Source organism: Phaethon aethereus (assembly GCF_964289735.1).
Source record: "Phaethon aethereus genome assembly, chromosome: 1".
In the NCBI taxonomy this organism is placed as follows: domain Eukaryota; kingdom Metazoa; phylum Chordata; class Aves; order Phaethontiformes; family Phaethontidae; genus Phaethon; species Phaethon aethereus.
The window spans coordinates 198,089,812-198,115,516 of NC_138575.1; the positions used below are offsets into that span (position 1 = coordinate 198,089,812).

Sequence of the window (25,705 nt, forward strand, 5' to 3'; positions counted from 1 at the left end):
GGTAAAGATCTTAAGGAATTTCCTTCACTGCTATGTTCTAGCCATTGTTTAATATACTTAAGAGTTTTGGTTAAGACTCAATAAATCACTATGGAATATGCTTTTAAGTATGAAGTCAAAAATGACATCTACTAGTGACCAGAATTAGATTAGTTTCACATGAAAAAAATATTTTCACAGTGAAAGAAAATAAATGGACAAATTACTTGTAAAGATGAATATAAAGTAAATATGAATGTGAGTGATTTAATTCATTTTAAAGCAATGCAGGTATTCTAGTTTCATTAAATAATATAAATCTAGTAGCTGGCTTCCACTTCTCTTTTTAAAACAGAAAATAACAACTAATGAATCCTTATGGACTAAATATCTATCATTTGGTCCTGTGACAACAGGCAAGTAAACCTCATGATTCAGTTGATCCAGTCCTTTGTTTCTATACAGCAGTTTTCCTTTAAAATGCAAGGATTTAACTTCCTTTGCCTGAAAGTAAAGTCATGTGCATTCTTTTTAATGAAAAATGTGAACTTCAAATGTTGATGAGCAGAATCTTGTTGACTAAAGCAATCAAGACATGCCAAGTACATGTTGACTATGCTCATTTTTTTTCCTGTAGATTGATGGCTTTCCTCTTTTCCCACATTTCAGGTATGAGATTTTTGGTGTGATGTATTTCCATCACTGCTTCTCTAAGATGCCATGAATGCTGTTTAACAGGTACCTCAATACTGGAAATATTAAGGAATAGGAAAAGGAATATCTCTTAATGGAAAAGCATTACCATTTCAGCATTCCTGTAAAGGAATCTCCTATAATTAGACAAAGAAGTTTTTTAAAAGCCAGTTCAGTTTGCTCAAGGCAGAAGTACTCACAGGTACAACTCTGATTACAAAAACGATTTTACCTCTCTCCCATAAAACATTCCTATATTCCTGCCTCACTGAAATTATTTATACTTCTTCTTATTGATCTTTTCATCATTCATATTCTGCAACATCAATTACAGAACTAAATTATAAGTCCTTGTTTTTAACAACGGAAGCCATAATCCTCTCCACACATTGCACCTGAACACTTGCACCAATCCCAAAGAGGACTCTGAAAGAGCAGAACTCTGCAGAACAAAGGCTGTTCAGATGACTGATTTCATTAAGAGATTAAAAATTGCATTTATAATGGATTTAATTACAACAGGTTTGATAAGCTTGGATAAATGAAAACTAAAATGTCCGGGAACCTGATGCAAGCACTACAAGGCCAAGATTCATAAGACAATTTAAATCAGACTTTTTTTTCCTATACAACAAAGAACCTGGAATTGAAAAATAGGTCAAATAACCTCACAGCAAGCTATTTCATATATAGGGGATGTATGCTGCTTAATTTGTTCTTATCTTCATTAAAGACAGAGAAAATAAAGCATTGTTTATGTACACTTAACTTTCAGCGTAAGTCTCCTTAAAAATCTCTCCTCTCTAGGCTAAAGCTTTACGAGTAAAATTTCGTATTAGATTATTAAGTCAAAACCAGACTTGTACAACCTGCAGCTCCCAGGCCAGCATGGCTCACCAGCAGGTGAGAGGCTGAGTGCTCAGTCCCCAGTGGGGTGCAGAGGAACAAGGAGTCGTTAATAAACCAGGGAGGGAGCTAATACCAATGTGGGCAAGAGAGTTGTGGAAGACTATTGCTGTAGGAAGTAGGGAATCCTGTGCTAGGATTTTAATGTCAATGTATACTGCTGCTCTACAGCCATAATGCTACAGTTGCGCAACAAAATTCAGACAAAATCTACATTACAGCGTCTTCATTGGCTCTAACAAAATACTCGCCTAAAAATTATTCTAAGTAGTGCTTTAAATGACTATGGTTTTCACTTCATACAGAAAGCATCTGACTTTTTCTTAAACACACACTACAAATCTTTCTTGCTATCACTTTTACATCAAATGCCATCCAAACAAAAACAATTACACAAAAAGGTAGATAGTTGAAATTAAAATTATTTGGTGATACGTCACGGCATACAATCAGTAAACACCCACTGAAATAGTTCTCTCATAAGCACACAGAAGACAATTAATAAAATGGATCCAGAAAAGGCACAACAGAAAACTATATTTTTAGCAAAATGCAGTAAACCCATATATAACAAGGTGCAATCTATATTATCTAAACATACCTTTCCAAGATCTGCAGCCTGTTTTAAAATATCTCTTTTTAGATCTTCTGCTCTCTTGGAATGAAAAGAATTACTTTGACTCTGGATGATAAATACAATTTCTTTTAATTCTGTGAACCAGAAAATAAGAAGGTTTAAAGACAAAAGAAGTTATTTTCAGTTTTGCTCCAAAGCTACTGAGAATCAGGGGGGAAGGGGGGACAGGGGAATCTATTGCATAGCAAGCTATTTCTTTAGTTATATAAACATTTCATGAAATAATAAAAAGGCATAATTTAACAGACAAAAAAAAAAAATCCAAGCCAGTCTTTTTAAGGATTAACACATAAAAAGTATGACATGACTAGGAGATCTGCAGCAACAAAGAAACTTATGCCCGCAGTTAACAGTAAGCACATTCATGAAGTTCTTCCTTCTCCAATATATCAGCACTCGTTATTACCAGAGTTAAAAGGTGTTACTCATAAACCAGAATCTCCCCTTCACTAGGCAATGGATGAAAACGAAATGGAAAAGATGCTTTCTCATTAAAGAGCTTAAAACCCTACCCAGAAACAAACATCACATGGAGAGAAATGCACGCGAGAACAATGAGGTAATACTTTTATCTGATAGGACAGCATCAACACCTCAAATGTGTGTTCACAGTGTTTAAAGGCACCACAGTTAAGAACTTACAACGGAAGATGAGACTCCCAGAAATTTAAAAGAAAGTAGCTTTGCAAACATTTATGGATAGGAAAAATAACACTTATTAAAAAATACAAATAGGCTGATATAGGCTTCATACAAATGAAGGCTGATACCATGGAGAAGCTGAAGATAGCCAAATTTTCTTGGTGATAGTAGACAGAATAATCTCTCAGCACTTTGAAAGCTAAGAAAAATAGGCAGATTTGATCCCATTCAGAAGCAGAACGCAACAGAGGATGAGAAGGTGAAAGGAGGAGGAAAGGACAGATGCGCCTTCCAAAATTCTCAACAAGTTTGACCTATGCTGTATAACCCACCCAAGACCATAACTAAGTAGCAATGTGTAAGATGAGACACTATATTGCAGCTTCTGTTTAGTTTGCCAGAAAAGGCTGCACTTCATAAATATGCAGAAAGTGTGCAGATGCGGAAATTCAGGGTATAAAAACTTAAGAGGTACAAGTAAGTGACTGACCGATTACTGCCTAAGGAACAAAAAAGACAGTAGTGATGTTCAGTGTTCAAGGAGATAAGTAGACCTTAATAAGTAGGATGGGCAGGGATTGAGAATTGCATTTAAATTCTGTCACTGGAGGTGACAGGCAGACCAGGCATAAGAGGTAATAGATTCTAGTAAATTCAAGGAGGAAACAGCACAGAAAAGGCTGCTGAGTTAATGTTTACAGATGACATCACTCCATGACAAGAAGGTAACAAAAGGAAAGAAATCAAAGATGAAGTCACATGGGATCTCTACAGAATGTCAAAAAATGTGGAGAAGGAACAAAGTGCACACCAAAACAAAAAAGTTCCAAGAGTCAAATTTCAGAAAAGCAGAACTTCAAGACCACCTTCATTAGCAACATTATGGAAGCTGACAGAGAACTTAAACATATAAAACCTCTAAAAAAGCTTTCTAAGAACAGTTACTAGTTTTCCACTGAAACCAAACTTTCAATGACATGTAGGAGATGTCAAATTGAAAACAGTCCAGGATGAAAGTTCAGCAGAGAAAATCCAGACAGTCATGGCTGACTGAAAGCTGACAGGTTTTACTACAAGCAACATCTCTCTGAAAACAAACGTCCCAAGGACAGAGCACCTTAGAGGAAACATGTGAAGCCTCTTGTCAGCGGAGTATTTCAAACACTTTTAATCTGCAGTTTCATTGCCATATAAATTCACATTTTACATCATGCCATATTTATTTTTAAAATGTATATTCTTGCATTGTAGATCAAGTAAACCTAAAAGATCCTAGTTTCACATCAAGATCTTGACCTCTAGGTTAAAAACGCTAACTTGGCAAATAGAGTAGAATGAGTGAAACAGTGGACCAAAGATGGAGACTCCATGTCCCAAAAAGGAAAGTAGTATTGTCAAGGAAAAAAGAGTAAAACTGAGCACATGAAGAAGGATCACAAGAAAAACAGTGGCAACAAAAAGAGCATTAACCCCAAATATTTTTGCTAAGATTATCAGAAGATTGCCATGTCCAAGACCTGATCATCAATTACATTTCTTTGCTCCTCTGAACAGTTACTTGTTCATTTTGACCTAGGACAGCTCAGAGCTAGTTAAATGTTTTTCTACTTTTCCCCGATACTCTTTTTCCTCCATTTATTAGCTTATTCACCAAGACAAACTCTGAAACTGTCAAATTCTGTGAGGTTTCTGGTGATAAAGTTGCAGAGATAGCATAAGCACTGACATAGATATCAGTTCTGATTTCACATTTTTTCCCACGCAACGTTCCTTCGTGCTCTGACCCACCCAAACTGCTTAAAAATCCATGCACAATAAAAATGTCTGAACAGCAGCTATTTGCTATCTAGCAAGAAATTTGCTAGATCTCCTGTGCAAAAATTAAAATTAGTGAAAAAATTAAACTTACACTTCAATGATGCTAGTGAGAGTCAGAGGGCTAAAACTATATGCACCACACTGAAAATATCCCCAGAGATAAAAAGCAAAAACTATATTGCATTCTATAATTACTGGTTTAGTATCAGTACATTTACAGATATGCAAGCATCTGAATTGCACTCAGTTTCACTTACAGTACATTTAAAAACAGCTGTAATATCCCACAATAGAATACTTTCTAGAAGTAATCTAATAACTACTTTGGTGTTACTGCTTTAATCCAATGGCAATAGTTTCCTCTGCTATAGATACTTCAAAATAGTTCATTACAAGAAATATTCAGTATATTAAAATGTCAACAGAAAGTATGTATAATTTTAAACATCTAAATTGTTTCTCAAGCTGAGAAACAAAGTAAGACAAAGAATGGAGTTTTTTGGAAGTTTAATATCCAAAAGAGCTACTGATATACTTTATTTCTCCTGTTGTCTTCTATTCTCTTTTATTTCCCTAAGACATTCCCATAACTGGAAAACATCTTCAACAGTCTCAAATGCTCACTGATTGGAAAAATACTGCAAGTTCACAGAAAAAAATACATTGGGAAACAGAAATGCTGAAACTTCCCGAGTCTTACCATAACCACATCTCCTTGCAAAACAGAACAGAGCCTTAATAAACTTTTAACAAGCCATTAACCGTAACGTGTGTTTTAGCAAGTATACAGTGACCCTATGCAAAATAGGCCTCCTTAGGAATTATCACTAAATCATTTCAAAAGATGGCAATGGGGAAATACTGCTATTTGGAAGACAAGCATTGCAGTATAACGACCAACATTAATAAACTACCTGTATGATTTTTTTTTTTTTTTTTGGGCAAAGTTTACTCACCACAAAGGGCTGTTTTAGTCAACTCAAAGCTACTGAAAAAATTGAAACAAGCATTTCAAGACAAAAAAAAAAGAAAAAAGAGGAAAAAAACTCCTAGAAGAACATAAGATGATGATGTTGCCTGCCAGCCTTCCTCTGCTAGCCAGAGGATAAAGCATTCACCCAGGATGCAAGAAACCCAAGTTCTCATCTGTGAGGTAGTTTGGACCTGAATGTAGGTCTTTGGCATTCCAAGTCAGTGTCTTAATTTCCAGGCTCCAAGTACATTCTGAGGTGTGTCTTCCCCCTTCTCTCCTATTGTTCCAGAAATGGAGAAGAGTGAAAATGGCTCCTGAGCTTCCTAATTACCCAACTCTCCTGAAACAGTGGGCATCTAGAACCATGTCTCTGACTCACTGATTGTTTAAAAACATAATTAAAAAGTAGAACAGGCATCAACAGAAAAGACAGGATTCCATGATGACTTACGTACTTCCTGGAGTATGTGTGACATGATCCAAACCATTTTCCCAAAAATAACAATGATGACTTTAAAACAACTAGGATGCAGTCTAACCACTGGCCCCTAATAGGTAAAAGAATGACACTGACATCCTTGCAGCTCTGTTAATGGTGCTTAAATCTAGCTCCTCTTTATTTTGGGTTTTTCCTTCCTAAGAAATTATGGAAATAAAATTTATTTCTTTAAAGCTAAGTGGAATATTTGTACAATGAAAACAGGGTTTTCACTCCAGTGAGAAAGTACAGAATGTCTCATTATTTAGTCAGACAAAAACTAAACCAGTGCTTTAACTCACAAACCAGAGACTCTATTGTGTAGGTCAGAAAACTCACCTTCCAATTCGAGTTTAAAAAAATTAGGCCACTTGTATATTCTGTAGGCCTTCCCCTGCTTTTATGCAACTCTAAAAATCAACCTGAAACGCCAGATGAGCATCTTTAGTTCTTATATTTTGAGCGGATTATTGTAGCCTAGTATAAAACTTCCACACTTAAAGGCAGAGACAAGTCTTTTCTCACGCTAAGAATAGTAATTTGTAAATGTGTTTATATAAAGTTATTGGAATATTTCAGGATTAAAGGCAGTGTATGCATATATATATATACACACACACACACAGATAGATACAGACACACAACCTCATGTCTGTGTGCATGCTTATTTATCATATATGCAATAAGCATCTTAATGACCGATTATCAGTTTATGGCCTGCGGCATGAGAACTGAAAGCCATCCAAACTTCAAACACTCTCTGTCAACACAGTTTGAATATTACCAATATTTCTATTTCCTGAATTTTACTAAACTATTTCCCTTAGTAACATCAAAAAAACCCCTTTAAAATCAATTCCAAACCCACCACGTTTTTAGTATACTTGTTTACTTCTTGAAATTAGATAGAATCACAGAATAGATTGGGTTGGAAGGGACCTTTAAAGGTCAACTAGTCCAACCCCCGTGCAATGAGTAGGGACATCCCCAGCTAGATCAGGTTGCTCAGAGCCCCGTCCAACCTGACCTTGAATGTTGCCAGGGATGGAGCATCTACCACCTCTCTGGGAGCAGCCCGGCGGAAAGGGACCTGGGGGTGCTGGTTGACAGCCGGCTGAACATGAGCCGGCAGTGTGCCCAGGTGGCCAAGAAGGCCAACAGCGTCCTGGCCTGTATCAGAAATAGTGAGGCCAGCAGGAGTAGGGAAGTGATCGTGCCCCTGTACTCGGCACTGGTGAGGCCGCACCCTGAATACTGTGTTCAGTTTTGGGCCCCTCACTACAAGAAGGATGTTGAGGTGCTGGAGCATGTCCAGAGAAGGGCAATGAAGCTGGTGAGTGGTCTGGAGCACAAGTCTTATGAGGAGCGGCTGAGGGAACTGGGGTTGTTTAGTCTGGAGAAGAGAAGGCTGAGGGGAGACCTTATCGCTCTCTACAGCTACCTGAAAGGGGGTTGTGGCAACGTGGGTGTTGGTCTCTTCTCCCAAGTAACTAGCGATAGAATGAGAGGAAATGGCCTCAAGTTGCGCCAGGGGAGGTTTAGATTGGATATTAGGAAAAATTTCTTCACTGAGAGAGTGGTCGGGCATTGGAACAGGCTGCCCAGGGAGGTGGTGGAGTCGCCATCTCTGGAAGTGTTCAAAAAACGTGTGGATGTGGCACTTCAGGACATGGTTTAGGGGACATGGTGGCGCTGGATTAATGGTTGTACTTGATGATCTTGAAGGTCCTTTCCAACCTAGTGATTCTGTGATTCTGTGAAACCTGTGCCAGTGGTTCAGCACCCTCATTGTCAAAAATTTCTTCCTTGGATCTAGTCTAAATTGACCCTCTTTTAGTTTAAAACATTGCCCCTTGTCCTATCACTACAGGCCCTGCTAAAAAGTCTGTCCCCATCTTTCGTATAAGCTGCCTTTAAGTACTGGCAGGCTGCAATAAGGTCTGCCCAGAGCCTTCTCTTCTCCAGGCTCAACAACCCCAGCTCTCTCAGCCTGTCCTCACAGGAGAGGTGTTCCATCCCTCTGAGCATTTTTGTGGCCTCCTCTGGACCCGCTCCAACAGGTCCATGTCTTTCCTGTGCTGAAGGCTCCAGAGCTGGATGCAGTACTCTAGGTGGGGCGTATCCTGTTATTCCTCAAATCGTACACTTTTTCATAGTTTTGTAATACACAAAGTATGTTGCTTACCACTTCAGAACTCATAATGTGTCTTAACACTTACCCAAAAAAAAAAAAAAAAAAAGGGAAGGTTCATCACCTACACATTTGCACTGATACTAAAGAAAAAAAATTATTTAAACTTTGCATGTTGTTCTCACCTTTCCACCCAAACAAATTCCTAGAGAGCCTAGATAAAATGGAGAACTAGGCCAGGCAGGATATTAAAAGGATGTAACTGCAAAAAATACTTTTGATCCTTTCAGAATATTGCAGGTATTTGCAGATCAGAGGAGGTATAACATCACCATATTTGCAAGAATCAGATCCAAGAAAAAAGCCTCAAGACTACTTCGTTCTTCTTCTCTCATTTAACACACATGTTAACAAAAAAAAAAAAGAAAGAAAAAGAAAAAACCCAAACCATATACCCCACGCTCCACAGCCAAAAAGTAGTTAGTAGATACTCTTGTGGCGAGAGGAATATTCTCTCCAGAGAAAATGACTCAACCCGCCTTGGATCTCGGTCACCCTCTGGAAATGCCCCTGTCTCTCCACAGGCTGCAGAAGGAATCTAGAGAACTTATGCTCTCAAATTCAATGTTTCCCTGAGTTTCCAAAGGTGGTGAAATCATTGTACATTAGCCTGAAATAGCCAGTGCCTAACTTCAAGAAGAGATTTGCTTTTGTTATTCAAATATTCTAAAAGCTGAAAATACTATTGGTCAGCAATACAGCCTACCATTTGGGGACAAATACACCCACCAGTAGAGTACCTATACATCCACCTGAAGGGCAAGACTTTTTGCCATGGCATGGCAATGATGACCCAACATTGGTAAGTCACATCACTGATCTTTTGGCTGGTGGCTGGACTATAACATATCCATGCATGAAACTCTTTGCACACCAGCCAATCCAGAAAGCTACATCATACTCTGAGTAGACAAAGCAACCATGAGAACATGAAGTTCAGTCTTCTCTGTATTACATTTGTCTTCCCAGTGACTAGGATATTGAGATCTTGATACTTGTCTTCAAAGGCTTGGCTAAGGACACTTAAAAAGATCTCTTAAAACTCTGAAAGGAAAACTACAGAAGATAACTTTGCTTCTTTGGGACAAAGGTACAGCTTATTTATAAAGGAGAAAGAATTTTCTTGTATAACAGTTTGAAAAAGAAGAGTGAAAAAATCATGGGAACTAAGAACCATCAAGAACTTCATTCTCTGTTTCAAGTCTTTCCTCAATTTTACCCACAGAAATGGGTTAAAAGAGACTTTAAAAATAAATATTCTTTCTTAAGGAGAGGCAGAATCCTGTTAAAAAAAAACCAAACCCAATTGAGAACACAAAAAATGACGTATTACCTTTAAAGGTCCCTTCCAACCCAAACTGCTCGATAATTCTATGATCAGACCAGTGGTCCACCTACTATATTTTCTTTAACAGTAGCAGCAGAAAACACTATTTAGGGACACCACATGACCTTCACTTTCTCCAGTGCTCCTCATGCTCTAATAGCATCCACAGCTATTCTATTAGGAAATGTCAGAAGATACATTGCTGCCTATTTATCTTACCATACATTTATGGACTTGTCCCCTCTTGAAACTGCTGGTATGGTCACAACCTCCTGTGGCAGCAAGTTTCTAAATTTTTCTACCTGATGCATAAAATACTTTTGTTTGCCTGCTTTAAAGTGTTCTCCTACTGAAACAAACAATAGATAACAGATGGTAGTTACATCACTACCATTGTAACGTTCCTAAATATAATTTTCCAAAGTAATGATATTATTTTAAAGTTTATGAAAACTGAGCACTGTCAAAAGCCAAAAAAAAAGTCTGTCAATGCTTCCTTGGGTGTTTTATGAAGTGAGACACAGTAGGTCTGCTGAGAGTGATAAAAGCAGCAACCAGCACCTGGCTGTGCTATGAGATTACACAGAAAGAGATGAAAGAACCCAAAGAGGAAATGGACTTTGTTTGACACCAGATAAAGATGGGTGAACAAGGAAACAGAGTAATAAAGCTTCTATAGACATGTCCTAACCTTTCAATGTAAAATGGGAGATAAATGGGACAAGTGACTGAATTATTTTCCACAGAAGTGGTTATCTGTGTTAGCTACAGAGCTTGCAACTAAGTCCAAGAAAGCCAACAAACAAAATCCAGATCTTCTCAGCACCATTCAGAGTTCTGTTAGCTAAGTAACCCAGGTGTTCAGCTTTGACTTCAGAACGAACTCACAACTACTCAGAAACTGCTGCAACAGAAACATGGTCAAGCTGGCTCTTTTTAGAACTAGCAGACTCAAGTGCTCAGGGTTTAGAAAAGTGAGTCCAAGTTGCTTTAAGAATTGAACTGCTATAGTACCACAGAGGCAGCACTAGGTGACAGTGCAGAGATCGCAAGTCCTTATCTCACATCTGTAAATTTTTTGCTGGGAGGACATCAGACTTGCTTTCAGAAAATGCAGAAGCTTGCAGAATTTTTATTCTCATAATTTATCTCACATGTCCAGTAAAAATGTATTTTACCACTCAGTATCCTATTAATGTTTATCATGTTTCTTAAATAATTGCTGCCAGATATTACAAAGTTATTACAAGTTGTTACAAGTAATTTATAGTAACTCTAGTTATTACAAGTACCATGAGAGCCTAGCAGAATGGTAAAAATTCAGTTTCATATTAAATTTTTTACAAGAACTACTACTAAGTGTCATGAAATTTTATTTTAAAATACTGCACACTACAAAAAGCAGTACATCAGTTTCATAGTGCAAGTGCACATTTTCAGAAAAACACAACTACAAGAATTGCAAATACAAGCAAAGATCAAGAAGCTTCTGCTTCATGAGACTACATGAGCAAAGATAAAAAATACAAAGTATTTTGGAATCGGCAATTAACTACCAATGCTGTTGAGCATTTAGGCAGTGTTCACACAGTCACTTCTCAAAGCATAAGCATATTTTATTTATACTGAAGAGGCATCACAAGTGAAAGCAAATACAGGCTATACAGTACTTACCTCTGCTTATTTTACTAATTGTTCCACTTTTCTCAGACTCCTAGAAGAAAGGAGAAAAAGCAAAATAAGGACACATGCAAAAACTCAAATATTTCTACAGACACACAGGGAGACAAAGCATTCATCAGATTGTAAATACATACACAGATGTCTAAACTCAAGAGCTAATAAAAAAAACGAAAAAGTTTTCACTATCAAGAACTGAAATAAATATTCTACATGTTTGTATACTACTACTTAGACAACACAGTAAAAGAATAAAAAGGAAAAAAAAAGAGAAAATGCTTCCCCATGACTCCATACCAGAGCTCTTTAAGTCAATACTAACAATGTTTTTGTTTTTTTCTAATATATACCTCCTCAGCACAAAGTTTGGAATATGGAACTCTACAATACAAACACAACTGTTTAGCGTCTAAAAAAAAAACCTGCCACCCGACACTCTCTTACTCATTTGATCCACCATCAAGCATCTATTGAAACACAATTCTTAAAGGAAGACTCAAAAGCAATTTATATCAAGACAAATCAATATGAAAAGGTTGTTGTACATAACACGACTTCACTGTATTACATACATTCATGATGGAATGTTAACAGAGTGCTGAGGAACAGACAACAGTGACATTTCATTTGCATCATTAACCTAGAAACTAAGATACACACATAAAAATATCTTAGGAGTGCAATTGCTTCTAAATAACAGAGGCTGGGTGGAAAAGTGTTGTTTAAGAACTGCTGACTGGTAGAGAGAGAGGACTGGAGAAATAGCTTTGCACTTCCCACAAAAATTCCAGGAAGTAAACCAGAGCCTTCATTTATTGCACAATTTCTCCCTAGTAGTTCACCTCAGTGCTTTGGTTTCTCCACATGTAAAATCAAGATAATCTGTATTAATTGCATAAGGATGTTGTAGGATTTATCTCGGTTCAAGCATTTTAAGACCTTCAGATAGAAATGCCATACAAGGCACTTGTCAGTAATAAGCTTGCATATACGCATAGTTTTCCTACCTTTGTGACTTAATTCCTATTTATAAACACTTTTTTTTCCTCACCTTTTTTTTTTTTTTTTAAATATCATATCCCTGTGATCATTTTAGTCCTACTTGCATCAGATGACCTCTCCCTCTGTCCAGGTCTGACTTTCACATCGAAATGCATTAGCTCCAACTTCCTTGGTAGCCATCTGTAACCTTTTTCAAGAATGACTGCATTGCATCTGAGCCTATGACTCTTTTTTGCTGACTGGGTCAATAAAGTCTAAAAAAATTCTTATAAGACTAACTTATTTTGATGACTATACACAGTACTGCCATCTTACAGCATAATATACACCACATTTTAAGTTAACCTATATCATAAACAATATGGGGAGATTAATTTTCTAGACAAAAAAAGTATGTGTTTTGTGGTACACAGTGTGATCAACAAGCCATATCTTACCGTTACCTTTATTAAAACACACACAAAAAAAATTATTGCCTGTTACAGTCCTGTTAACGCAAAAAAAAAAAGGGGGGGAAAAAAGCTTTTTAGCCTGAAGAGTTCTAGGAGGCACCTCTGACTTCATCTGAAGGAAAGTTTTGAGACTGTAAAATAGTAGGAAAGCCTTGATAAGTTATATCTTATATAAGAACTATAACATTAAACAGCTGGATTGAGCCAGTAATGGAATTTGACAAACAGCAATTTATAAGTAATGAAAACAGAATGACATTACCTAGTCTCTCAGATACACTGCAGCAGATCAGCAGTTTGCCATAGGGATCTTTCTCATTTATGACAATTACTGTTGACATAGCAATCATCACCAAAACAAAAAATTATTTAGAAACACATATCTCTGACCATACTTCTATTGTATTTGACGTGAGATCACTAGATCTACATAGCAGTTATAGATTCTAACTCTTGATTCATCCCAGTACTTTTATTTGATTTTCTTCCCTTAAATATCTTTTATACATATACAAATGTGTTACAAATATATACATATAAAAAAAGTAGTGGTAGACAGAAATCTGATAAAAGACATACACCTAACACCCTTTATGCTGTTTAACAGTAGGGCTAGCTCTGACCATTAATTCTTCTAATCTGTTAGTTTGAAATTTCATACACAAGCTTTACTTGAGCCGTGACTTGGGTAGCAATATGTAATAATGTTAATTTAGCAGAGAGGAAGCCATTTCCTCTCAAGTTATTATATATTTAACAAAACCAAGAAGAAAGAAAAATAAAAGTTACATACTCAAAAACTATTCTCAACAGCAATAACACTATCAACTTGTAGAAGCTATAGTAAAAAAAACTTGGTGCTTTTGCATAAGTTTCTAATGACTCTTCAGCTGATCCTGCAAAAAAAGAAAATAAATTGTTTTCCAAATTGTAATTTTGTTCCACAACAAAACCCAGAAAGCCTAATTCTCTTAATACAAATGTCAACATAAGTCAGAATATCCAGCGTTAGAAAGAAAAAGTGCAAAGTTAATTTATCCCATGGATTCTTGGAATTACTGGAATAAAGACTTGAGTAATACTAGAAGAGCAGTGCTACATGCAGCCTGTGTCCCATTAAACACCTCTTATATGCCACAAAGAACAGAAAGACATCATATGACATTTAGTACCACTGAAGTCAATGATCAAAATAGTCAATGTCACAGATGTTAGGCTTTCTGCTCCAGTCTCTTCTAGATGATTTTATAACGTCTGTAAAATGTTCCTGCTCTGGCAATTAAAATTTATTACCTGCAGCACTGGTACTTCAGTCTTATCTTCTGCACCTTCAGGAGCTACACTTACAGCAAAAGCTGAAAGAAAAAGCAGACTTTCTCATATTATAGGAACTCATTTTCACACTTGACAAAGTTCTGCAGCAAAAGAAAAAAAAAAACATTTAGGTAGATATTCTCATTAAATGATACTATACTGGTAATAATCTTTATGAACATAAGACAGTCTGTTCTTACAGAATTTATACATTTGCTGCCTGACAGTTTTATTCCCGTACACGGCTGAAGAGATCGGTCTTTGATGTGAAGCCAGTTTATCTTGGCTTCAAGGCAAATAAATCCCATTTAAAAAAAAAATAAAATATGTTCAGTCCAGTAGTTCACTTGACAACAGCATAATGTGCTATCATATGGGAGACCTGCATCTACTCTATCTTTCGGTTAAAGTTTGGATTACCAAAGCTTCACTTGGAGGCACAGAAACTGACAGCAGCTGACGGAAATTTCTATCAAGCCTGAAGATGGCCGTCACATGCTTTGAATGCCATCTTTGAACAAGTCAAACTTGAGAACCAAAGAGAACCAAATAAAAGTTTACAAAAAGAACAGAGACCCCAAATAGCCAATTTGCGCAGACTGAGCATTATCTTAAACCTTTTATACTGACGTCACCTTATGCATACACTTCTGGTTTGTATTAGAAAAATAATGAGTTCTGTTTTTTTTGTTGGGGCTTTTTTTGTTGTGGATGTAGTTGTCTTAATTTGTCTCAGCTTGCTCATTTGTAAAAGTAGTTCCATTTAACATAAGAAAGCTTTGCTAAGATTCTTCATAAGGAGTCTTTTTCTTAAAGGTACTAAAGAGGTGCAAATGAAAGTAAATTGCTATAATTTGAAAGGAGTTCATCATGGTCAAATAGATGGTTTTCTCAGAAACTGAGGTGGGGAAAAAAATATCAATAGATTCAAGTGGAGTATCTCACTGCAAGTTTAAATTATTTATTGCTTGAAATTGATTTCCAAGTGAATTACTAGCAACTGTCAATTCCTTTGACACACTAGAAGTGGAATGTAAGAAAGCAAGAAGACAAGACTGTCCAAAGCCTGTAGTATTCTGTCTCTGATTGCCTGTATCCCTACCCTTCTTCAAATGAAGACCAAATTTCATCAAGTGTCTAGGAGTTGAGTTTCACAATGACACCTCAGGTCCTGACTAAGTTGAATCTCAAATCACATCACTAGATGCAGACATCCCAAAATCATTCTAACACAGCAAACTCATGTTGACTATAGTCACATTTCAATAAGGCATTTAGCCAGGAAGAAGAAAACAGAATACAAGTAGGAGTGTGTCCCCCAATGTTGTCCTCAGGTAAATGTTTTGCACTTCTAGTGCACAGAGAGTACCTCAATCTGCCTGTTGTATCCCTTGCTGACAGCATGTTGTGATCATTTTCTTCCTTCTCTTCCAAGAAAACAGTAGTTAGAGCTCCAGATACGGAATATCTTCCCCTACACAAACCCAATCCACATCTTCTGCTTGACACAATCCTAATTACAAGATCAACACAAAACACCCTTTTTCCAGGAAATGTATTACATAGTATTAACCTGAAGAAGCATCACCTCATAAATTCGGCTTATCTGCAAAACTGAATGCAAACAGAATTTTCATGACTTTCAGTTTTTAACATGCAGCTGAGGAACAGCACACATGAAACCCAACAACTGTGATTGACAAGACATGCTGCCTCTCTCACCAAACCATTCAATAACCCATGACACACTGCTTCTAAGATTTATAACCTATTAATGCACATAATCCCTGAAACAAATCAAACAATACTCAGATAACCTGGGAAAAAAAGACCTATTTCAAACTATGTCTTTGAGAGTACAAATAAAGATTTTTGGGGAATTATTTTAACAGCCTACTTCATCTTCGTATTACAGAACTGCAGAATTGTTGAGGTTGGAAAGGACCCCTGAAGATCATCTAGCCCAACCCCCCACAAAGCAGGATGCTCAGGACCTTGTTTAGTCAGGTTTTGAGTGTTTCCTAGGACAGAGACTCCACAAACTCTCCGAGCAACCTCTTCCAGTGTTCAATCACTCAGAGTTCTGTTTTGTTTTGTTTTTTTAATCTAAAGTATTTCTTAGGTTTAAATAGAATTACCTGTATTTCAGTTTGTGCCAACTACCTTATGCCTTGTTAGGCACCAGAGAATCTGGCTCTGTCATCTTTACTGCCCCCCATCAGGTATGTACACGTGCTGGTAAGATCCTCCCTAAACCTTCTCTTCTCCAGACTGAACAGCCCCAGCTCCTTCAGCCTCTCCCCATATGTCAGGCGCTCCAATCTATTAATAATCTTCCTTTGCTGGGCTCTCTCCAGTATGTTCGTGTCTCTCTTGTGCTGGGGAGCACAGACCTGGACACAGCACCCCAGGTATGTCTCACCAGTGCTGAGCAGAGAGGAAGGATCACCTCCCTTGACCTGCTGGAAACACTCTTCCTCATGCAGCCCAGGAGGCTGCTGGCCACCTTTGCCACAATGTCACACTGCTGGTTCACGGTCAGTTTGTTGCCCACCAGGACCGTCAGGTCCTTCTCTGCAAAGCTGCTTTCCAGACAGTGTGCCCCCAGGGTGCACCAGTGCATGGGGCAACTCCTTACCAGGGGCAGGAGTTGGAAAATCAAGTTCATCGAAGGCAAATGCCAAGTTTCCCATTTGCCCATTTCTTCCACTTCTCGCTGAGGTCCCTCTGAATGGCAGCACAAGTAGCTGGTACATCAATCCCTCCTGCCCATTTTGTATCCTCTGCAAACTTGCTGGGGGTGCACGTTGTCCAGGTCACTAATGAAGAGGCTAAACACTGCTAGAGTCATTATCAACCCCTGGAGTGCACCATGCCACTGATCAGAATCTGACAGTCAGGTCAGACAGTTTTCTATCCACCTCACTGTTCACATACCTAGCCCATACTTCATCAGTTTGTGTATGACATTATAGGCAACAGTACTGAACTCCTTGCTAAACTTGAGATAAACATCATCTGCTTTCCCCACATTCCTGAAGGCAGTCACCTCATCACAGAAGTCTTTTGGGTTGGTCAAGCATGACTGCCCCTTCATAAAAACATGTTGACTTTTCCCAATCACCTGCTTGTCCTTCGTAAGTTTGTCTTGTCCTTCTTTGTTTGGCAATGGCATCCAGGATTATTTCCTCCACCACCTTCCCAGGGACTGAGATGACACTGGCCAACCTGTAGTTTTCCCAGATTCTCTTCCTTGCCTTCCTTGAAGACAGGGGTGACATTTGCTCTCTTCTAGTCTTCAGGAATCTCCTCCAGTCACCATGACCTTTCAAAGATTATCAAGAGTGGCCCTGCACTGACATTGTTAAGCTCCGTCAGCACTTGTGGGTGCCTCCTATCAAGTCCTTTGGACTTCTGTATTTCCAGTCCGTTTAAATGTTCCCTAAACTGGTTCTCCTCCAGTGACAGTAACTCTTCCTTGCTCCAGACTTCCCCATGAATTTTAGGGGCCTGGGATTGCTGAAGGTGGGTCTTACCAGTACAGACCAAGACAAAGACAGCTTTGAGTTCCTCACCCTCCTCCATGTCCTTCTCTTAAGCAGGTCCCTCCCTCCATTCAGAAGCAGGCCCACATTTTCCCTAGTCTCCCTTTTGCTGCTGATAGACCTGTAGAAGTCTTTTCTTGCCCTTCACCAGTTGAATCCCTTGCCAGATTCAACTCCAGGTGGGCTCTGGCTTTCCTAACGGCATACCTGCACTCCCAGTGTCCCCGTATTACTCTTGGGGTGATCTGACCCTGTTTCCATCTCTTGTGTGCACCCTTTTTATGTCTGAGTTTTGTCAAGAACTCCTTGTCCATGCATGTGGGCCTCCTGCCATCTTTGCTTGTCTTCCTGCATGTGGGGATGGACCATTCTTGAGCTTTTAGGAGGTGAACCTTGACAATCAACCAGCTCTCCTGGACTGGACTCCCCTTATCAATCTTCCTGCATCATTGAGGACAGCGGTGTACCAAATAGGCCTGCCTAAAAATTACTTTTGTTACAGCTGCCCTGATGTACAGTGGAACTTCAACACTCACACATACCATTTATTAAACAAACCGATATCTGTGATGAATGTTAAAGTCTCTCCATATACCATTATTCTTATTGCCAGTGATTTCGGACATGCAGCCTCCCCTTCTTTTCCAACAAATAAACATATTAAAATGACTCAGTATCTTTTACATTAAGTATTCCAGAAAGACTTCTTCCAGCTAATACATTTTAATGATAAGACAAGAACTGTTCAGGTTGTTTTTATACTACTGAAGAATCACTCACTAAACAGACTAGCAGACCCCAAAGACACCACGAAGCACCTCAAGAGTCTTCACCCAACAGTAACCAAGCTTTTCACTCAGGCAGACTGTACATATTTATTTTAGCAACAAATATGCCATGGCCCCTCTACTACCTTATTAGCAAATCCGTTATGCACACATAACTTGATACGAGTAAAGCAGTCTTCAGAAGTAAACTGGGATGCACTTGTGGGGTAAATTCAAGTCCTACTAACATATGGCCAAAACTGTTCCAGCTAAGCAACCTGACCTCTCAGCCTGGAAGTAAGTATCCTCTTCGAATGATTTACTAGGAAAAGGGTAGTATGAGAAGAACGTGGTAAATTTAGCTGGCATATGACTTACCAACAAAAGGACCACAGGGCAGGTAGGAAATACAGCGCCTGGGTGCAAGTGGACATCTCAAAGATCAATTCATCCACCCATAGTTCACTCCCAAGAGGTTTCTGAAAAAGGTGTGCGCAGGAGTGGAGCACAGACAGGAAAATTCTAACTACACATGCAGCTCATGATCAGATCAGCTGTACATCACAGGTAGAAACTGTAAACTCTCTGTGGGAAGGACATCTTTGTTGTGTGTAAAGTACACAAGCACAAAGAAGGATGACCTGTTTGGGATCTATCAGATGCTACTCTAACAAAACAGTAGTTTTGTGTGTCCAAACATCATTATTAATTCAGACAACTGGAATGGATTTATTTCAGTACTGAACTCCCTAAGACACACCTCAGTCTCTGGAGCTAGAGGTACCTTTGCTATATCCAGAATTTCCTCTAGTCCCTTTGAGTTTTTTGATGCAATGCAGGCATACCTCAAGTGGACCACTGACTTACCATAGAGCACAGAGAAAATGTGTTCCAAGAAAAAAATGATTAGATGGTAAAAGTTTGAACTGTGTAGGCATCACAGTAACCAAAAAGCCTAGAGTGATTAACTGTCTCACAAAGCTATCTGATGCAGAAAAAAATAGCAAGGTACTGTCTTAAATGCAACTTGTAATTCCATATTTGTCACTTCATTATTTAATGCATTGCATACTTTGAAGGTCGTTAACACACGTAGCTATTCACATCATTTGGCACAAGTAGACAGAAGCTGAATGTGTCAGTTGCCAGTCATCCCGTCCTTTTGCTAAATGCTCAAGAAGTGAGGATAAGTAAGAAAAGGAAAGAAATTTTAGAAAGACTTTAAAGCTCTTTATTTTCATCAATCTTATTTCTTTTGAAGGCAGGACTAAAATCCACTGAAAAAGCTAGGCAACGTTTTTGGACCCGTTCAAAACCTGGAAATTTAATCAGAGAATGCAATATAGGCAGCTTCAATTCCTATTTATTTTTCTCAAGTGTTCCATTATTTCCATTAAAAATTTGGTGAGTAAATAGACTTGCTTATAATACTAGAAAGTAAAAATAATTTATTTTCATCATCCAGCAGCTGAACTGCAGGAGTATGTGCCAACAAACTATTAGGAAAATGGATGTAAATACTGTAGTATTAAAATACAATATACTGTATAAATATATATATAATGATATAATGCCACATTATAAATGTAGAAGAAATCCTTTCTTCAGTACTACCCTTTCAAGTGTAAACAACTTCCCAGTATTTACAATTATATGTCCTTTAAGTGCAAAAGATGTTAAAAACTGAGGAGTTAATTATTTTGCTCTCACAGACAAAACCCATTTGAGGCAGAAAGGCAACACTTCTGTTATCTTACTCTTTTACAGTCTAATTCAAGGCTGACTGACCCCAGAGTCATTCCGATCACCTCACTGGCCTGTGGGTCAGTTTAAATGAGCTACTAAAAAGTTATATGATTTATATATGTCAAAACCATGACTAATAATAACCACTTCAAGTAACAAAAGCCACTGATGGTTGTACACAGTAGACAAAACATTTCAAATAGAATTTCTTTATACTTCTAATTATAACTTAATGAAAGGCCTGGTTTTGGTTTTGTTGGAGGATTGTTGGGTTTCCTTCCCCTCCTAAGTTTTCAAAGGACATAAAATTCTATGGATTGACGTGATTCCAGAGAAAAACTGCACTGACACTGTCAAAGAGACAGGATCTTCCATACTGAGACAGTCTGTGAGCACTAGCAAGCAAAATAAATTAGTTTCACATATTTATATGCAAGTTTTCATAGTATTTCTTCATTGTTGCTACCCTATCAGCATCAAAGACCCTGGTCTAGCCAGGTAAGAATGAAGACTTACAGATTTATCAATCCAAAATGGGGAGAGAGCAGGGGAGAGGAGGAGGAAGAGGAGGAACAGGAGGGGATGATGCGAGCAGATTTCCAGCATTTGAAGCTTTTTAGAAAAAAAAAGCAACTGATTTTATTTCTTTACTAAATTTATTTAAGCTAATGGCACAGATGGGAAGAACATAGCTGAAATCACCACTGTGAAACACTGAAATGTCTAAATGAGTGCTGTGTACACCAGTATATTTATAAAAGGTGAGCAATGAAAAATAGTAGAAGAAAAAGCATCATCATTATCCCTCCTGATTGTCTAGAAGTTAGACCAAACAAAATCATCTGAATATGTTTTCCCATTCTGCAAGCTGACACCTGCAAGCTGGAATTTATGAAATGACTTCACTACCAACAGACAAGCTGTTTTCTTCTGTGAAATGCAATCCAAATTATTTCTGTTTTCCAAGAGCAAAGCTGATTGTTTTGCAAACTTACCATCCTGGTCATCTCAAAAGCATGGGGTATTTGCAAAAGAAAGGACTTTAATATAAGAGGATATTTTAGAAACTACAAGAAGGCCATAACACTGCAATGAGCTTCAGGCGAACAAATTCTATACGAGCTTTAATCGAGACCTGCTAAACAAGAGCTAACTGCACAAGAAAGAACCCAAGTTTTTCCATTTCTGCCTTCTACCTGCCCGAATGTATGCATGTATGTAAAATACATATACATACACACATGGGGAAAACCGAAGCTGCTATTCTCTGACTGTGGTTACAAATCCGTCTGAGGTTACAAGTGCTGTATCGTAGTACCTTGCTGAAGCACTGGAGTAAAACTACTCATCCCAAACAAAATGAAATACAGCTTTAGGAAGAGCAGTAGAGCATTAGGACTCCTCCAAAAATGCAAGCTGCACAGATGAAAGGAAAAGTGTTTTACAAGAGAAAAATCAAAATATCACAGTTTTACTTTGCTGAAAACAGGATTTATTTGTACCAGGTTTCCCCTGCAGGATTTTGATCCGCAAGCCGTACTAGTGGAAGAAAATCAAATCCAAAAGCTCAGAACAAACAAACTGACAAGCCTATGCTGACAGAGATGGAAACATTCAGGAACAGGAATAATGAGAAACAGAACAGACGTAAACATTTATTTCTGCCTCTTACACTCACGGCAACAGCTCCTAACTCGAAGAGCCTGTAGTGATCCGACTGCTGACACACTACTAACTCTTCTCTTTTAATCTTCTCCCACCTGCCTAGACACATTACACCCGACCCTAAGATACAATAAGAAATAAGGCATTTTCTTCTCTATGCTGACATTTTACCCAGGCGGTTTTACCTTTCCACCTCCCCTCAGCAACACCCAGTCAGTAAGGCGCTACTTCAAGCACGAGCACGAGTGGCTTCGTGGCGGGTTTTAGCTAGCTGTTTAACGCAAATGTGCTTGACCCGAGCGGCTGGCCCCGTGAGGGCCGGCTTCCGCGCACCGGCCCGGGGCAGCGGGCCGCCCCCTCGTCCCCACACGCTGCCGCGGGGCCCGGAGGGCGGGAAACGGTCCCGGGGCTGCCCGGCACCGGCACCTCAGAGCCGAGGCCGCCGAGAGGAGCCCGCGCTGCCCCGCCCCGCCTGCCTCCAGCCCGGCTCCCTAACAAACTTCGGGGGAAGGGTCAGCTCCGCTCTCCCCGCCCGCCTCCCCTCACGGGCCGGGACAGAGCCGTGAGGAAGCGGCGGCGGCTCCAGCGTCCCCCCGCCCCGAGCTCTCCCGCTCTGTCCCGTGCCCTCCTCCCCCTCATCACCTCCGCGGAGGGGCCGAGCGTCCCGAGTCTCCTCCCTGCACCTCGCCATGGCGTCCCGGCCCGGCCCCCGGCCACTTACCCCGGGTGCGGAGCGGCGGGAGAAGGAAGAAGAGATGGGCGCAGGCGGCGAAAAGCAGCCAGCGGGTGCAGCCGGGCTCCCGAGACATCTTGGCAAGGGCCGCCGAGGCGCACGGCGGGGGGGGAGAGGAGAGGGGCACGGCGCGCCCGGCTGCCCGCCTCTGCCGCAGGAGCGCGGGCGAGCGGCCTCCGGCGGGTGGCCGTGCCGCCGCCAGCCCGCCCTCCGCCCCCTCCCTCCCCGGCAGGACCGGGCGCCAGCGCCGGCAGGAGGCGGAGCGGGGCCCGCGGCGCCCTCTGGCGGGCGGCAGCGGGAGAGGCGGCGCCCTGCGGCCCCGCGCCTCCCCGCCGGCTCCCGCCTCTAGCGGCCGCCGCGCGGCGGGCCCCAGCCCTCGGCGGGGGCGGACACACACCCGGAGCTCCTATCTGTGGTTAAGGGCTACGCATCCAACCCCAAATAACCCTAGTAGCATGGCTCTCCGTAGCCATTATTGATCAGCCAGCAGCTGTCACCCAACACTACTAGTAATGTCTTTAATTCTTAATGCTAAATGATTAACTCCACAGAAGGTCCTCCAACGAGGTTTCTAGGTTGTCCAATGTAGACAAAAGAGGGTGGTTTTTTTGGTTATTAGGTTTATCCTCCTCCTCTCACGAACAAATTTAAATACTGTCGGTTAAACAACGTCCAGTGCTTTGACAGGAACCTGGTCACAACAAGAAGCAGCCTGGTGCATCTCTAAAACAACCCTTGCAAACCGTTACCCCAAAAGAGCGTGTTAAACTTCCAGGAAGCCATTTCGTAACTCCCTGGGTAACCAGGCATGGAGACATGGGGCACAGACCAGAGTGCGGGACACAAGCCAGGCACAGCCTTGGCCCTGGAGACTCCACAGCTACCAACAACTAACCTGTAGTCGGTTACAGAAATGAAGACCAGGAGCCGCACAAAACTGGTTTTAGGGGTAACAGAGAACAAAGTAGTATCTAACATGCCTAAATGTCACGATATAGATGGTAAATTTGGGTTTAACAGACCTGCAGACCAATGAAGAAAGTTCAAGAGTGTAAAATCTTGTTAGCAAACAAAAAATGACCCCACACAGATGCTGGAGCAACAAAGAAGAAACCATCCACATGAATGTCAGATTTGACCCAGTGAAGGACTCCGCATGCTGACACCCCGCTGCGACACCCCAGAATGAAATTGCCAGCCTTCGGACCCAGGGGAGCCACGGGAGGATGAGCAGGAAAAGGAGTAGAAACCCAGCAGTGTGTATAAAATTTTCACTGCACTGTCATTCTTCCTCTTTCTGTAGCAATTAGATCTGTATTAATAATCATTAGATTCTTCATGTTTCAACTATAAAACCAAGAAATTCTTGGCTTTACTTACATACAAGGCGTGCTTTCTCTTTCCCCTTAAACACCGTTTTAAGCATGACTTGATCTGGAGCCCCTAGGTAACGATTTCTTACACACTGGGTATGTGTAGACATGAATTCCAACCAGGTCTCTGAACATGTTTTCCCTTCAAATCCTTTCCACACAGCCTCCTCCTACCAACCCAACCATCCAGTATGCATCGACCTCACTGGAGACAAACGGTGCAATGTCCGGGTCAGCTGTAAACTTCTCATATTTTTAATCCAAGAAGGTCACTTGGACCTTTCCTTAAAACTTTGCAGCTTTTAGATCTACTGCATTCTTCTCCTGATGGATCTAGCGGTTACAATAGGGTACCTTAAGTACGCCAGAGAGGTGATTTTGAAGATGAATGGAAATCTTTTCACAGTGATAAACGCTCGCTCCCTCTGCAAGTTCAGGAAAGCACATCTATATCACTGTAACTCGGTAGTAGACTTCACACGTTCCTTTAAAGCTAACTCAATAGAAATATATTATCCAGACTTCCTTGGGGTATTAGACTTGCTTTATGTATTTGCTACCCCCCTTATGTTGCAGGGGGTTGAAGAGAGCGGAAAAATGGGACACAAGTGTGAATAGCCACAGCTTGTGATTTGCCTTACAGAACAACTGCTTGTTGCTGACATCCTCATTCACTAAATAAGTTACTGGCCTCAAGAATAATAATTCTGATGCAAATTAAATAGAAACTTTCATCCTACATGTCTCTCATTCTATGTGCATGCCCAGGAAAAAAAACACTGTTAAGTTCTGCTTCCATTTCTACCCCTATAACAATACAAAAGGCATGAATCCTTCTGCTCAACACATACATCTGCCTTTGCCTGTTGTTCCTTATAAGTTTCAGCAGTGTTTCCTGTCCTTTCTCCCATTTCTCTGTCCTCTGCTTGTTTCTGTAAATATTCATGTCGCAAAGATCATGCCCACAACAGCTGGGATAAACATAAGACTTTTCACTTTCAAAATGGTTGAGATATACCCATGTTCAAATGTTTCCCCATGCAGCACGTCAGTAAGGAAAAAAACCCAACACAAACCCAACCTCTTGCTGAGATGTAATCGATATTTTGGTTTCTCACAAATATAGGAGAAATTTCATTGAAACAATTTCCTTAGAAATACTGAACTCTACCATGAAACCTAATGTTCTCCAACAGTTATGAAAAATAGCACTTAAGTGTTTTAAATCTTATATTCAGGGCTGGGAAGAGGAAGGAGGAAATAAATATTTTTCTTAAGTTCTACTCCACATACAAACTCAGATTGTGTCTCTGTTGTTCTAACTACCCCACTGAGAATTTCCACCTCGGGAAGGATGAAAACAATGAATTTCTGGTAAGGAACACAGAGGTTCAGAACACCAACCAAACTTCCTTTCCTTATAGTACTCCATATATTATAGTATTATATGATGATAAGACAAAGGGCAATGTTTTTAAACTAAAAGTGAGTAGATTTAGACTAGATATAAGGAAGAAATCTTTCACAATGAGGGTGGTGAACCACTGGCACAGGTTGCCCAGAGAGGTGGTAGATGCCCCATCCCTGGAAACATTCCAGGTCAGGTTGGATGGGGCTCTGGGCAACCTGATCAAGTGGAAGATGTCCCTGCTCACTGCAGGGGGGTTGGACTGGATGACCTTTGAAGGCCCCTTCCAACTCAAACTATTCTGTGACTCTATGATATATCTTACATTTATAAATAATACAAATGTAGCACAGTTGCTGTCCCATCTCTCAGATTA

General features: G+C 39.9%; 1 protein-coding gene across 1 annotated transcript in view; it reads right to left on the reverse strand.

Moving 5' to 3' along the window:
• The window catches only part of B3GLCT (beta 3-glucosyltransferase), a gene marked incomplete at both ends in the record, with an annotated part of 71,272 nt that extends 48,648 nt beyond the window's left edge, over positions 1-22,624 (reverse strand). The window contains 4 exons of the mRNA XM_081998150.1: positions 2,180-2,289; positions 11,319-11,358; positions 14,072-14,133; positions 22,537-22,624. Of these exons, the coding sequence (XP_081854276.1) occupies positions 2,180-2,289; positions 11,319-11,358; positions 14,072-14,133; positions 22,537-22,624 (300 nt within the window). The remainder of the gene's footprint in view (positions 1-2,179; positions 2,290-11,318; positions 11,359-14,071; positions 14,134-22,536) is intronic.
• Between the last annotated feature and the right edge of the window lie 3,081 nt (positions 22,625-25,705).